This window comes from Gouania willdenowi, chromosome 9 (assembly GCF_900634775.1).
Source record: "Gouania willdenowi chromosome 9, fGouWil2.1, whole genome shotgun sequence".
Taxonomy (NCBI): domain Eukaryota; kingdom Metazoa; phylum Chordata; class Actinopteri; order Blenniiformes; family Gobiesocidae; genus Gouania; species Gouania willdenowi.
This window is the reverse complement of record NC_041052.1, coordinates 15,816,597-15,831,909: the sequence shown is the minus strand read 5'-3', so window position 1 is coordinate 15,831,909 and position 15,313 is coordinate 15,816,597. Positions and strand designations below refer to the sequence as shown.

General features: G+C 42.2%; 1 protein-coding gene across 3 annotated transcripts in view; it reads right to left on the bottom strand.

The window, feature by feature from the left end:
- Positions 1 to 635: 635 nt before the first annotated feature.
- zmat4a (zinc finger, matrin-type 4a) overlaps positions 636 to 15,313 on the bottom strand; it is a 152,008-nt gene continuing 137,330 nt past the window's right edge. For all 3 annotated transcript variants that reach the window (XM_028458460.1, XM_028458461.1, XM_028458462.1), the window contains one exon: positions 636 to 1,006. In XM_028458460.1, the coding sequence (XP_028314261.1) occupies positions 979 to 1,006 (28 nt within the window). In that variant the 3' untranslated portion in view covers positions 636 to 978. The remainder of the gene's footprint in view (positions 1,007 to 15,313) is intronic.

Genomic DNA, 15,313 nt, shown 5'->3' with positions numbered 1-15,313 from the left:
GCACTAGATGCAGTTAACCTTGCAAAAGATTACTCCTAAAACTGTCACAAATTATTTATTATAAAGTATAGATTCTGTTTTTGTGTGAATTATTTGACTATTTCAGCTCTAACAAGTTGAAGTTGTCACAGCCCCGACTAAAACCTGACAGTAGGCCACTAGTATCAGTAGTAGTTACATATGACTTGGCTGGTCCCGTGATAATGTTTTGCGTAATTTATTTTACTGTGAATACTTATAGCTGTCACGTTCACATGAGATAGAAATATACAACATGAGTCAAGTGAACAAAACTGCTTCTCATATCGATGTGAAGGAGGTCTCGCAGCACAACCAGAGCTCTATTTAATGTATTTACTCATTATTTGAGCCATCAGTGTCCAACCGGTGTTGTTATTGCCATCCACCCCTTTTCTTTCCTCCAGTAAGGGGATTTATGTCAACAGCAAGCACATATGGAACAGGACCGTACAACAGATCCAACGATTGAAACGCACAAACCAAATCATTAGAAGTAATAAATAATGCATGTTTCTCCAGTCTCAAATAAATATGCACTGTTTCATCCAAGTTTAATCTAAACAAATCCAGTTTAAAAATCTACTAACAGTACTAAAAAATAACAATCAAGTCCATGCTTTTTTTCAAATTCTTATAGAAAGGCTGCCATGTATAGCGCTCTCACACTATCAAAAGGAAAAACACCAAATCAGGCTGTAGTGGAATGTTAAAGGTCAGCTTTTTAAACTGTGTTTCGTACTGACAGCTGAAAGAGTAAATGCGGTGCTAAAGTTTTAACCACACCCCCAAAGAAAGAAGATTTCCTCCCTGGAATGGGGAGTGAGCAGCCAGAGGAGGGAGTGAAAGAAACCAAGCTGAGAGAGCGAGAGCAGGACGGAGGCAGAAGAAAGCAGGGCAAGCTGACCACAGCTTGTCTGACATCAATCCAGAAGTAGGTTTTTCATCAGCGCCGCAGGTTCACTGGACACAGATCTGGTTCTTTAGACTGTTGGAAAAACAAAAAAAGGGGGAATAAGATCATAAGTGAGATGTCACGAGAGGAAAAGGAACACTTTTTTAATCAAATTAAAGCCAGGTTTGATGTGGCTAATACACTACGTCTATTAAAATGCTTTAACTTTATCTATCTATTTATGAATTTATTATTAGTTGCCAACCTAGCAAGGAAGCACCAAGGTGAGGCAGAATAAACAGAACAATACCAGTAAACACATAAAAAAAACTATTCATATCTATACAGTCAGAGCAGTTTCAAGCTATTCGTGGACAGTACAATTGCAAGGTCCCTTAAGTCCTAGGCCTCATCAGAAGTAGTGGCAGCTATGTTTAAGTATTGTTCTTGTGCTAGAAATAAAAAACAAAGGATTGGCAAATACAGGATTGTTGTATTTGTTTAATTCCCATTTTTTATTTATTTATTTTTTTTTTTTATTACTTTTCTGATAAAGCGGCTCAACTTGAGAGGTTTATTTTTAGAGAAAGAGAGAAATTCTTTGTTAACCCAGCAGTGGGGATTTTACTGGGGTCTGTTTAGCTGGAATAGTGTAATAGATTGTAGCAGCCAGTTGACTATTTAATGGATTTGGAATTTCTCCATGGAGTTTGACAAAATGGGGACCCCCCCCCCCCCCCATAAGTATTCATTGAGCCCACACAGATCGAGAAACAAGCTAGAAGATGGTGTAATTATCAGTTTTTAAAATCAGATGCTAAGCCTTTAAGTAATTTGAGGCACCAAACGTTAATGAGGAATGGCAAAAATCGATGCAGATTTTGGGAATAACTGTGATTAAATTATTAAACCTTGTTTTATGATCAGCGCTACAGAGTGACAGTTGATGTCCAATGCATAGATTTGTATATTATGTCCACATCATGTGAGATGGGACGGAGATACGTGCAAAGGATGAAAATGACATGAATGTGTTGTTTAACTGTCTTCTCTTGTTCAATGTTTACATGGATAAACAATCACAACACTTGACTGAATGTTAAAGGGTCACATAGTTTTCTTTCTTTGAGTGACATTCTCATGTATGCAGATGACATGCTTATATCTCAGTACAGCACAACAGCTTCTGAATATTAGCCAGAATTATTCAACCAAATACAACAAGAGGAACTTTATGAATGAATGAAGGAAAAATAAGGCTCTTACACTGTGTGACGACGTGAAAATAAGTAAATGCTTTACTTTGGTTGTTACAGCAGCATACAGGGATACAAACACAATAAAACAGTTCAAAACAAATGGACACATCTAGACACATTTATTTATCTATCTATCTATCTATCTATCTATCTATCTATCTATCTATCTATCTATCTATCTATCTATCTATCTATCTATCTATCTATCTATAAAAGACAGAAAGGTCTGTGTGCGTGCGTGTGTGTGGAGCGAATATCTCCTCGACGCGGTGTGAGTTCGACCTGAAACTTAGTCAACGGCTTCCAAATACCCCAAGTGTGTGTATCTGTGTGTAGCAAAACGGTCAAAACGTGAATTTTATGATTACGGCTCCCTCGGTAAGAGCGCGATATTGAGCGCGCTACTTCCGGTTCCGGGTTCATGACGTCACCGTGTCGCAGTTTGTTTGGGTTAAAAAAAAAAGAAAAAGGTCAATATTAAAAACGTTTTTGTACCGCTAAATGTCATTCAAGTTAATATTTCATGGTTATTTAATATCAATCCCGTGATTCCAAACTTCCTTTAAATCTTGGGTCACGGACTTCATTTCCTCCTTCGTCTCCATGACTGTGGGCGGTGGCTGTGCTGACGGTCGTTAGCCGACGATATCACAAACGTTCTGATTCTTCAGACAGAGGAATGTAACATTTTTTTGAGCGGATAGGTCCACAACACGGCTCTACGATGATTATTGTTTGTTCTGCGCAACGGTGAGCGTTTCATTTTATATTATTCTATATGTGCTAAGAAAGATGCTAGCAGCTACAATGTAAACACACACACAGCTGATGCGCGTGCACGGAGTAGATCGATGTAGACACACACACACACACACACACACACACACACACACACACACACACACACACACACACACACACACACACACACACAGTATTTATAATAAAAATATACTAAATGAGTAAAATAAAACAAAAAACTATACAATATTTATACAAAAAATACACAAAATGACTCAAGAATCACACTAAAATGGCAACAAAAAACAATCATTACACAAAAAATGCACAAAAAGACAACTGAAAGATAAAAAATACACATAATGACTTCAAAAAACATACATTACAGAAAAATACACAACAAAAATATGGAAATGGCTCAAAATACATAAAACTAAATATTTTTACAAAAAATACACCAAACTAAATATTTACACAAAAAATACACAAAATGACTGCCGAATCACACTACAATGGCAACAAAAACAATAATTATACAAAAAATGTACAAAAACACAACAGAAAGATACAAAAATACACATGACTCCAAAAAACATACATTACAGAAAAATACACCAAACAAAAAAATATAAAACTGAGTAAAAAAAACAAAACAACAAACACATTTATCATGCACATGTCCCATAGAATTAAACCAGGAAAATTGCACCCACATTTTGCACCCGCAAATATACCCCTTATGCTCCCACATAAATGCATACTTCCAACGGGCACTGTACTAGTATACTTAACAGACAAATACAATAACCATTTTGAAAGACACGTTTTTAAAAACTAGAAATTGTTGAAGATGTTAAGTTAAAATGTTAAGTGTTTTAATGTGAATGGGTGATGAAGAATTCAAAACCAAAGAGAATGAGCCCACTCACATACGTCCCTTTTGCTTTGACCAGGCTGTGCGATGCATGATGTACTGCAATTTCTGGCCTGAATTTGAACTAGATTATAATACTTTGTTATCAAACAATTCAGACTCAGATGACTGAAAACACTACTGAGCACAGCATCAGTGCACACTACAAGCAGCCATGTGACAGTAATACAGAGAATATCATTTGTGAGAAAGCAAGGACCTGATCAGAAAGGATGCACTCAGAATAAACTCAGGTTCATGTTGGTAAAGGTTTTATACATCAGCAAGAGTTTGTGAGAAAAGAAAAACCTGATTGTATTCCAGGAGAAAAAAAGGCTTTGACTTCTGTGTTGGTCAGGATGAATGAAATGGCAACAGCTTTGTTTTGCTTTGGATGAATAAACCACAACCGCACTGGCCTTTTATCATTAGCTCAGTTTTGTTTGTATAAACTCCTGCCAAAACACACACACACACACACACACACACACACACACACACACACACACACACACACACACTACTGTGCTCTGCTCACTCTTGGTTTAAAGCTGCAGTATGTAGAATCTGTGGGACTGGAATGGAAACAACCACGCTCCCCCGTCCCCTCCCTGTTTAAAATCCACGGGCATCCTCATGAACGCGCATGACTGTGGAGCTATTTGCAGTGACTTTGACGCTAAATCTGGTGACTTTCCAACTTCTCTTACTGACTTTTTTCTCAAACGCGACTAGCGAAAAATCTAGCAATTTTTCCTTGTGTTATTGGAGAGTTTTCTGTTATTTTAGAGACTCTGAAATGAAAGTACGTATCATAGTAGTTACTGTCCCCAATGAGCAGTGGGTGCTGCTCCAAGACCATCCCTCGTCCTAAAGCTCCCAGGTGGTCAGGTTGACCCTCCGTAGCCCCCCGGCTACAGCACTCCTAGCAGGTCAGAGCAGTGGAGACCCACTCCACTCCGCATCCAGACTGACAATGAATTGCGCATTTTCTCTCCATCTTAGATATGCTTGTCCAAGGTTTACTTTGAGTCCGTGGAGTACGTTCCGCTTAGGTTTCGTCCTAGTATGTTTGAGCCTTTTTTAAGCTTGCATTGCTGTGTAAGCTGACTTTTTCTGCCAAAAAGGCCTACCATTGTACCTTCAATACTGATAGTACAGGAACACCAAAGACTTTTGTTGAGCTGCCAATAATAATGCTCAAAACAGCTCATGGTGCACTTTGTTTGTAAAAAGATCTCTGATTGGCTGAAAAAAAACTGTCCCGCTTGAGGGATTATATCTGTATTTGTCTGGTGGGCCCTGACACTCTGTTGCTTTGTTTGAACACTCACATATGACTTCAAGGTCACTGACAGAGCTGAGGAGAGCTAGACTGCCCTGTGATATATAGCTAGATCACGTTCGTACCAGACTCCGCTTGGTGCAAGGAGGAGATACAGAGATACACCGACAACAGAGACACACATACATAGACAGACATAGGTTTCTTCCTGGGCGTTGCTTTAGTTTACTAAACTCGAGAATAAACCACATTAAAATGGTACTACTCTTGTCGTCTCTCCTCGGAGCTGTTCATTTAAAAGATCCGAGAAAAACCTTACATGCTGCTTGATTTCTAAACCTTGAATGTAGAACCAAGAGAAAAAGCAGAGTTCCAGTGTCCTCTCCGAACACTATGAATTACAATACGGTTGTTTAATGATTTTGGACGCCCCCAAAAAAAACACTTACACATGGCAGCTTTAAGCTGCAAAACTTTTCTTCAGACAGGCATCTTAAAATAAAAGCCATGCAAATTGCAATAGAGCAGCAAGGATTCCTGCCTTTCATATTTGGTAGAATTTGGTTGACAAGGTTTCTTGCGCTGCCTCTAATGCTCCCTGTGCTACTCATATAGTAATGTTGATAGACAGATACTGAACATGGATTAAAACACTCCTTAAACTTCCAAGTTTGTGTAGCACAACTCAAAATGCTGTTAGTGCTGGAAGAGGGATTCTTTTGTTATTCTCTTACATTGGTCCATGTTGGTATACTTAAAGCTTTAATGTTCTTTTATTTTAAGTGTCAAATTATGAGAACAAATGCAGACAGAAAAGGTAAACTCTAAAGCTTTATTCCCCTCTGTGAGGTGAAGTAGCTTCTGCCACAAAGACTGGCATCTACCGGGCTTCAGCACAGTCAGAGCGGACAGAGACACTAGAGCCTGCGGGAAGCGCAAAGGAGGAGGACTCGCACTGTATGTAAACAAACGGTGGTGTAATCCTGGGCATGTGAGCGTTAAAATCTCCCACTGTTGCAGGGACATTGAACTTTTGGCTGTAAGTTTACGTCCCTACTACGTGCCGCGGGAGTTCAGCCACGCCATTGTTGTCACTGTTTACATTCCTCCGCGTGCCGACGCGGAGGCGGCGTGTGACGTCATCCATAGCGCTGTAGCTAAACTACAAACACAGCATCCTGAGGCTTTAATGCTTATCTCTGGGGACTTCAACCATGCTACACTGGACAAAACACTGACTGCTTTCCACCAGTATGTGGACTGTAACACCAGGGGAAATAGGACTCTAGATCTAATGTATGCAAACGTTAAGGATGCATACAGTGCCATCCCCCTGCCTGCACTGGGGAAAGCAGACCACAATCTCGTCCTGATCAAACCTCACTACACACCAAAAGTGAGGAGGTCACAAATAACCACACGCTCATTCAGGAAGTGGTCTCCTGAAGCTGAGCAGGCTCTGAAAGACTGCTTTGAGACCACTGACTGGGATGTATTGCAGGAGTCTCACAATGACAACATGGAGGAGATGGTTGACTGCACTACGGACTATATAAACTTCTGTATGGATGTTGTTGTTCCAGTAAGATCTGTGCGCTGCTTCGCTAACAACAAGCCCTGGATAACCAGTGACATCAAAGGCCTCCTGAACCAGAAGAAGGAGGCCTTCAGAGATGGTGACACACAGGAGCTCAAGCGGATACAGAAGGAACTAAGAGTCCAGCTCAGAGAGGGGAAGGAGCAATACAGAAGGAAAATAGAACAGAGGATGCAGAACAACAGCATGAGGGAGGTATGGGAGGGGATGAAGACCATCACTGGCTGCAGCTCAAAGAAAGGAGCCCCCATTGAGGCTGATGTGGAAAGGGCAAACCAGTTAAACCAGTTTTTTAATAGGTTTGATCTCCCTGCACCTACGAGCACAGCAACCCCCACCCACCTAACCCCACAAGCCATCTCCAGCACAGAAGAGGACACCTCCCCCCCCCCGCTCACATCACCCACCATCACAGCAGCTCAGGTATGTGGAGAGCTGAGGAGGCTACGCCCTGGCAAAGCTACAGGTCCAGATGGAGTCTCCCCCAGACTACTGAAGACCTGTGCGCAGGAACTGGGACACCCCCTGCAGCGTATCTTCAACCTGAGCCTGGGACAGGGGAGGGTGCCCCAGCTGTGGAAGACATCCTGCATCATTCCAGTCCCCAAGAAACCACATCCTGGGGAGCCGAACGACTTCAGGCCGGTCGCCCTGACGTCCCACGTGATGAAGACCATGGAACGGCTGCTGCTCCATCACCTGAGGCCACAGACCCACCACGCTCTCGACCCTCTGCAGTTTGCTTACAGGGAGAAGGTTGGAGTAGAGGATGCCATCATCTTCTTGCTTCACCGTTCTCTTTCTCACCTGGACAGAGGCAGTGGTGCTGTGAGGATTACATTTTTGGACTTCTCCAGCGCCTTTAACACCATCCAGCCTCTGCTCCTCAGGCACAAACTGTCAGAGATGGGAGTAGGATCAGACCTGGTGGCATGGATTACAGACTATCTGACTGGCAGACCTCAGTACGTCCGACTGGGGGACTGCAGGTCCGACACTGTTACCAGCAACACTGGAGCACCGCAGGGAACTGTGCTCTCTCCGGTCCTGTTCACCCTGTACACGTCCGACTTCCAGTACAACTCGGAGCTCTGCCACGTGCAGAAGTTCGCGGACGACACAGCCATCGTTGGCTGTATCAAGAGTGGACAGGAGGAGGAATACAGGGAACTGATCCAGGATTTCGTCACGTGGTGCGACTCTAACCACCTGCTCCTCAACGCCACCAAGACCAAGGAGATGGTGGTGGACTTTAGGAGAACCAGGCCGCACCTTGAGCCTGTCAACATCAAAGGCGACTGTGTGGAGGTGGTTCACACTTACAAATACCTGGGAGTGCAGCTGGATGACAAACTGGACTGGACTGCCAACACAGAGGCCCTGTGCAGGAAAGGACAGAGCCGTCTGTACTTCCTCAGAAGGCTGGCGTCCTTCAACATCTGCAAGAAGCTGCTACAGATCTTCTACCAGTCTGTAGTAGCGAGCGCCCTCATGTATGCAGTGGTGTGTTGGGGGGGCAGCCTCAAGAAGAAGGACGCTGGACGCCTGGACAAACTGGTGAGGAAGGCAAGTTCTGTTGTTGGCACAGAGCTGGACAGCCTTACATCTGTGGCAGAGAAACGGACTCTGAACAGGCTACTGTCCATCATAGACAATCCACACCATCCACTGCACAGCGCCATCTCCAGGCAGAGGAGCAGCTTCAGTGACAGACTGCTGTCATTGTCCTGCTCCACTGACAGACTGAGGAAATCGTTCCTCCCCCACGCCATGCGGCTCTTTAACAACTCTGGGGGGGGGCGATAAAATCAACCATAGAACACTGGACTTAATGCTAATCACACCATGCACACTCTGTCACACACGCACTTTATCACACACACACATCTACTGTATCTTGCACACTGTCATCTGCACAACTGCACTTCAACTGGACTGGCACACACTATACTGTATTTCGATATTATACCATTATATTTTACCTTAGTACTTTCTTTGCACTGTTTTAAATTTTTTTCTTAATTTTTAAATTTTTAAATTTCTACATTGTACTTTCCCTGCATGCCCCTGTGTTCCCATACCTGTAAGCTGCTGGAACTGTGAATTTCTCTTGGAGATGAATAAAGTATCTATCTATCTATCTATCTATCTATCTAATCGGTAACGTCAAGGCTTTTCATGTAATGGTTCGGCTGCCTGAACAAACACAACTTCTCAACTCAACATTTCATCACAGCGGCTTCCTTATCTCTCCCAAAAAAGAAAAAAACATGCAATACTGCTGCTTGTCGCTCAGGCCATAAACAGCCTCCCTGTCAGTGGAACGCTGGTTTAATTACACATATGGAAATACATCCAGAACCATCTGCAGTTTGTCCCAGAAGGTTAACAACATGACTGGAACGACTGACAGTTTGTTTTGCTCTGCTTGCGTTGCACACAATCAATGTGGTTTTCTCTGTCACTGAGATGGAATCGCACGGTGTCTTCTGGTTAAACACGCAGAATGTTGTCAGGCTGTTCCGTAAAGGCAGACTTCCCGCATTGTCAGTCCTGTGAGAATAAACAGCCAGGTGTCAGTCTGTCATGCCAATGTGGCACAACGCACTGGCGCATTCACATTTCTGAGGCGGAACGTAAAAGACTTCGGATATGTGTGAAATTCCTGAGCCGCAGCAGCATGTTGACACAGACCTCAAAAGGCCAAGAAGATAAGCATCAGACAAGTCACTGTTTTTTTTGTCTCTGATCAGCTTTTGTAACTTTTGTGACTTGTCTTTTGGTGCTGTAGTGGTTAGCACGGTTGCCTCCCAGCAAGAAAGTTAGTGGTTCAAGCCCCAAGGTGGAAACCTGGGTCCTTTCTGTGTAGAGATTTCCCCCCAATGTCCAAAAACATGTAAGTGGGGTACACACATATGGACTTTCTAAATCTGAAGAGTTGTTTTTTTCTGTTACACACCCCACACATGAAGATACAAAATAGGGCAAAGACAGTTTTCATGGTACTGTGTGATTTGCCCCAATAATCTCAGCACAGCACACCACACGCATAACGATTGTCCTATACCACCATTTACCCTCCAAGCCAGAAATATATTGTGATAAAACTGAGATTAGACAGATTAATACATTTGTAACTCACAACAAATGTGTAAATGATTCAGGTCAACAATAGCTCACAACCCATCACAGATAAGGTAATGTGTGAATGTATTGTATTTTTGTAGTAGGCCTAATAAATCCATTAATAGAAAGGACTTGAGGTGCAGCACCGCACATTTCCACTCTCAGTTTTGATACATCCAGATTTTGCAGTTAATTTTACTGTACGTACTTACCTTTTTAACCTGAGGTCTTTTCTATTTTCCGTCCTTGATTGGGAAAAAGGAAAATCGGAACAAAACAGCTCGATTAACTTTAAGTGCACCCAGCTTTATTTGGAGTTACTACATCAGAGGTCTCAAACTCAAATTACCTGGGGGCCACAGTAGGCAGAGTCTGGGTGATCAGGTATTCCACAAAAAAACTTTGGTAAAAAAAAATTCATTACTAACAGTTCTTTAAAGGTAGGGTAGGCAATTTTTGAAAGCTAGCATGATTTTGAATGTAGCCTCCCCGACGGCTCCACCTTTACCCCCTCCCCTCTGTGCTCCGTCTCACTCACATGCATGCGTACAGCTGCTGCAGAAGAGGAGCTCAGCTCATCGCTTGTATTGTGTAGAAACGTCGTTGTCTCATTCAGCAGTAAGTAACCACTAAACTTTACCATCATATATGTTAAAAACGTGCACTTTCAGTGTGAGCTTGTGTATGCGAGGGGTCGAGAACGAGCAGGGAGACGTGATTGGTTAAAAAACGAAACGATTTGTTTTTTCCATTGGTTGAAGTTATTACAGGTTTACAGCTGCTACAGTTGACAGATTTTCTTCGTTCCTTTTTCAGTGCACATAAGATTTTAATTTCTGTCAGGACATTTCAACTCAAAAGTTGAAAAGTGGATCTGGAGAAAATCGCCAACCCTCGCTTTTATTTTTTTTTTAGGTATTCCACAAACAACTTTGGTTAAAAAAAAAATGAAATCTTCATAAATGTCATTACTAACAATTCTTTAATTTCAATGGGTTTTTCTGAACATGAACTGCCCTGAACATGAAAGCAACATTGACAAACATAAACATTTCTTCTGAACATGGCTTCTCTTGCCTACTTCCTGCTGCCAGAGACCTGGCAGCGCTTCCTCTCACATAGCTAAGCTACGTTTGGCTTGAGGGAAGAAATAGTCTGTGCTCATCATAACCATCTTCACTGCAGGCTTTGACAGCAATTAGCCAACATCATGTCATGTTCACTCTCCTAATAAAGTTTTTTTTTTTTTTTTTTCAAGCAATAAAGTTCAAGTCACGTGTTTAGACAACCAGACGCACGGAGAACGTAATTTACGCTTTTTCTTCCGGCAACAACAAGGCGGATAATGAACCACTCGGCAGCAATCGCCTTTCTTTTTGTGCTCAATGTTCATGGATTTTGTGATGACATGAACATCGTGACATTTGTAGATGGTAGAAAGTAGTGAGATAGAGAGCAGAAAAAAGGCGATCACCAGTGGGGCGTATACTATCCGTCGGGACAGTGGGACATTAGCCGATTATAGCCAATATAAACCATGGGACGCAGCCACAAACGCGTTATTTGCTGGCTTTTATTTTCTATAATAACTCCATGGAATCAGCTGTACGTTCCAGCCAACACCGATGTTTCGTTAACTATAACCGAGGCGGGTAGGTCCCCCATGAGCCCCCAGCCTCGGAAGCGGGACGGCAGGTGCGAGCAGGCTGGGTGGGTGGCTCCATCGGAGGTGTGCTTCCCTTGGTGACATCGTCAACGCACAATGTTGTAAAGTGCCATTCATACTGTAACAGACTGGGTCCTATTTAACTGAGTTAAGTTCCACGTCTAGTTTAATGTTTAACAGGTGTTGTGGTTTCCCACGGCATTTGAAGCATTGTTACGTACAGCTTTCTCTGCCAATGTTTGTCTTTGTTTACATGTGTTCTGCGTGTTGATTGGCTGGGAGGCTGGGGAAGGGCGGGCATAAGCGGAGAATGAGGGGTAAATGACGTTTTAAAGACTTCCATTAAAGGCTGATAAACCTTTGATAATGGCTCGAGTCATATCATTACTATACAGTATAAAACACCCGGGCCGCACTGACATTACATTTTCACATTGTTCTGCGGGCCACAAATTATCGCCCAGCCCTCAGGCCGCGAGAATGAGACCTCTGCCCTACATTGACTATAGTAGTGAAGGGAAATGATGTCTGTTTCCTTGTGTTTGCTCTGCGATGTACTGGAGCCCGGCCCAGGGTGTGCGCTACACCTAGTATCCAATGAGAACTCAAGATAGACATCAGCAGACCCAGCTCTGGTGACCCTGAACTAGAACAATCGAGTTAGAAGATGAATGAATTTCAAAATCCTTTCATTATAAAGTCAACTGTAGAATATTTCCCTCGAAGTCCTTGCAAGTCTGTTTTCCATTTTCACTGTCAGTAGCCAGTAAATAAAAAGGATATTTAAAAGAACCATCTTGAATAAATTCAACATAAATGGATGAGAAAGAGATGAGAAGAACAGAGGGACCAGCCCATCTCTGTGAAAGAGCTTTAAAAGAGGAGAAATAGAAATATTCATTGTGAGAAGATGTGTAATGAGGCGCCTTTATTATGTGCTCGAGTGCTTTTCATTTCTGCGCTCATTCATATGTATGAATGTCCTCTGCTACACACTGTGGAACAAACCTGCTGTAATTATGGTGCGTTCAGGATTAGGTTGAATCCCTGCTTCCAACAAATCCCCCGATGAAACAAACAGCAAAACGATCTCAGCCAAAGAAGTCTGTTTTAGCCTTCGGGGCATGAGATGCCACCACTTTATTTGATATGAAGCTACTTGCTAAACCTTGTTACGTCCATGTCCTCCAGTGTGAAGGTCCCCAGAGCAGAAATCTATTTATTTAATCTGACATCTCATCACAGCGGTGAGCAATTCGATGACACACAATTCCCTCAGAGAGCCAAGCTTTTATTATTCTTGTTTGTCAGGAGTTGGTGCATGAATCCATGTTCACCTCCAGGGGGCAATAATCCTGAATACATTTCACTGTCTCTTCCACTAAATAGGACGCAGGTTTCGCCCAATCTCTTCGGGTTCTTAATATCACTGCTTTGCCGATCTTGGGGTTTTAGGATGACATAAAATTATTACATTTTGGGGACCCATTGTGGCAAGAGACCTTACACCAAGAAGTGACAAATAGTAACACATAAATTGTGGATTCTTATCCTAAATAGCTCATTTTTCAGTTAATCTACGTTCAAATAGACGAGCACTAGGCTTTTCTCTTTTTTTCCTTTCTTCCATGTATGTATTTGTCATTGGAGGTTAACACCACATGTAGTGCAATCTTTTTGTGACAACTATGTTTTATTTTTGCAAACAACAAAAAAAAAAAATACATCTTCCAGTGCCACAAGGGTTAGAAGCATGTGTGTGGTACGTAGAATAACATAGGCAAGACACGAGCGAGGCGTGAAGGTGATGTGTCCAGCTAGCCGTAGATGCCGCAGATACGCATGCAAGCTCGCAGGCCTCAGGGCAGCATTGGGTAGCACAACCAAAAACCCATAAAACCACACCACGCCGGTTCCCACAAGCACGACCAAGCACCAAACTCATTCTCCAATTATCCAGAGAACAACCATTGCAGGAAAATCGGCTCAGAACGACTCAATCCACCACCACAAGGAGTACAGCGAAACAACATCATTACCAACACCAGAACCAATACAGGTTCCCACATGTGGGTGGCAACCATCACCTCAGTGAGAGAAAACGTCACCAACTGCTCAAGCCAAGCCAGCCCACCAACTACAGACAGACCAACAAATGCATCCAACACCCACAGTCAGAAACCACCGCCCACACTGCCAACAGCTTGTCCTCTTTTCTAAAGATGGCCTGATAGAAAACAATGAAAACACATATGAAGTTGAAATTTATGAAGCTTTCCGCATGAGAAAACGAAACAATGACACATTTTACGCAAAGCTGCCAAGGTAGGTAGCTTCAAACCAAGTCACCAAGGCAACAGATCAGATTGTTGTATTGTCCCTGGTGAAAGTGCTTAATGAGATAAAATGAGATAGTTAATAATTATTATTATTGATCCCAAACAAAATGTTACCAATCAGTGGTCCACATTAACACCAGTGTCAATCAACAATAAAAAAATAACAGTACATTCTACCCTACATAATAATTAGTACAATTGGTCTGATTAGGTGACGATGCTAGTAGTTATTAGTTGTTTTAAATGTAGAAGTCAGCGATGATATTAGAGAGCTATTCAGTTGCATTTGCCATGTTTTGTCTGCAGTTCCATTTCCACCAAGGAAAGAAAAACATACCAGAAACAAACCATGATTTTCATGTATTTGGATTAATTTTTCCCAAAAATATGAATATATATAATATTAATACATTCCTTTGTGAATATTAATTTACCAGTACACCATTACTTGCTTGGAATTTGCTCACATATTTCCTAAGTATGGGTAAAACATATAACACACACACACACACACACACACACACACACACACACACACACGAGTTTACATACATTAGCTGTATGTCAGGTGGAAATGGCTCTCATAAGAAATTCAATGAGCAGTTGGTGTTGGTTACACGGCTGTGCATCCTCCAAATGCCCGAAGCAACCACACAATCTGACCACATCCAAAGTGGCTGCGCTGCAACTTGTGCATTCCCGTGGCGTGTGACAAATTGTGTCAGCACATTACTCGAACAAAGCAATTTTCATGCATAATTCATCCCATTGCCCACATTCCACATGGACATTTTCAAATCCCTTTGAAGTTAATTCCCTCTGCGTGATAAACATGCCACGCTCGCAGCTCCTGTGTTGTATCCGACGATAGTGCGTGTCTGTAGAAGTCACCTGTCCGAAACGATTTGAGTGTGCAACTGTGGAAAGTGGGTGAGATTTACCTCTTGTAATCCAACGTGAAAGAAAAAAGGCTTCTTTAGTGAAATGCCAGCAGAAGAGCATTACATTATGGCCCATAGTAAATGACTGGGGAGGTTCTCCAGGAAGCTTCAGCCTTTGCTTTCACTGAGGTGTTCATTACCTCCTCACTACATTCCATCACTATTTAAAGAGTGTTTGGACACAGTGTAGCTGCTGGATCAATATCTCTATGATGTCTTCCCTCTCCCAGTCCGTCACCATGTTTGTTTTGGGTTTCAATCTTTGATCATCATTATTTTGTATCTGTTGATTTTGATATTTTGCAAATTCAACAAACTTTATTCCACTCCTGCCTACTCTTCTCTCTGTATCTGCATCCTAGCCAAATCAGGGAAAATTGTTTTTATAAAGAGTCCAAACTTCCTGTTAATAAAGTTTTTTGGAGTATTAGTCACACCATTTTTGCAGTGAAAACTTCTATTCAACATTTTTTTTTATTGTTAATTGCACATTGTGTACTGTTAAAAGTAATTTTTAATCAGTCCTACTTCGG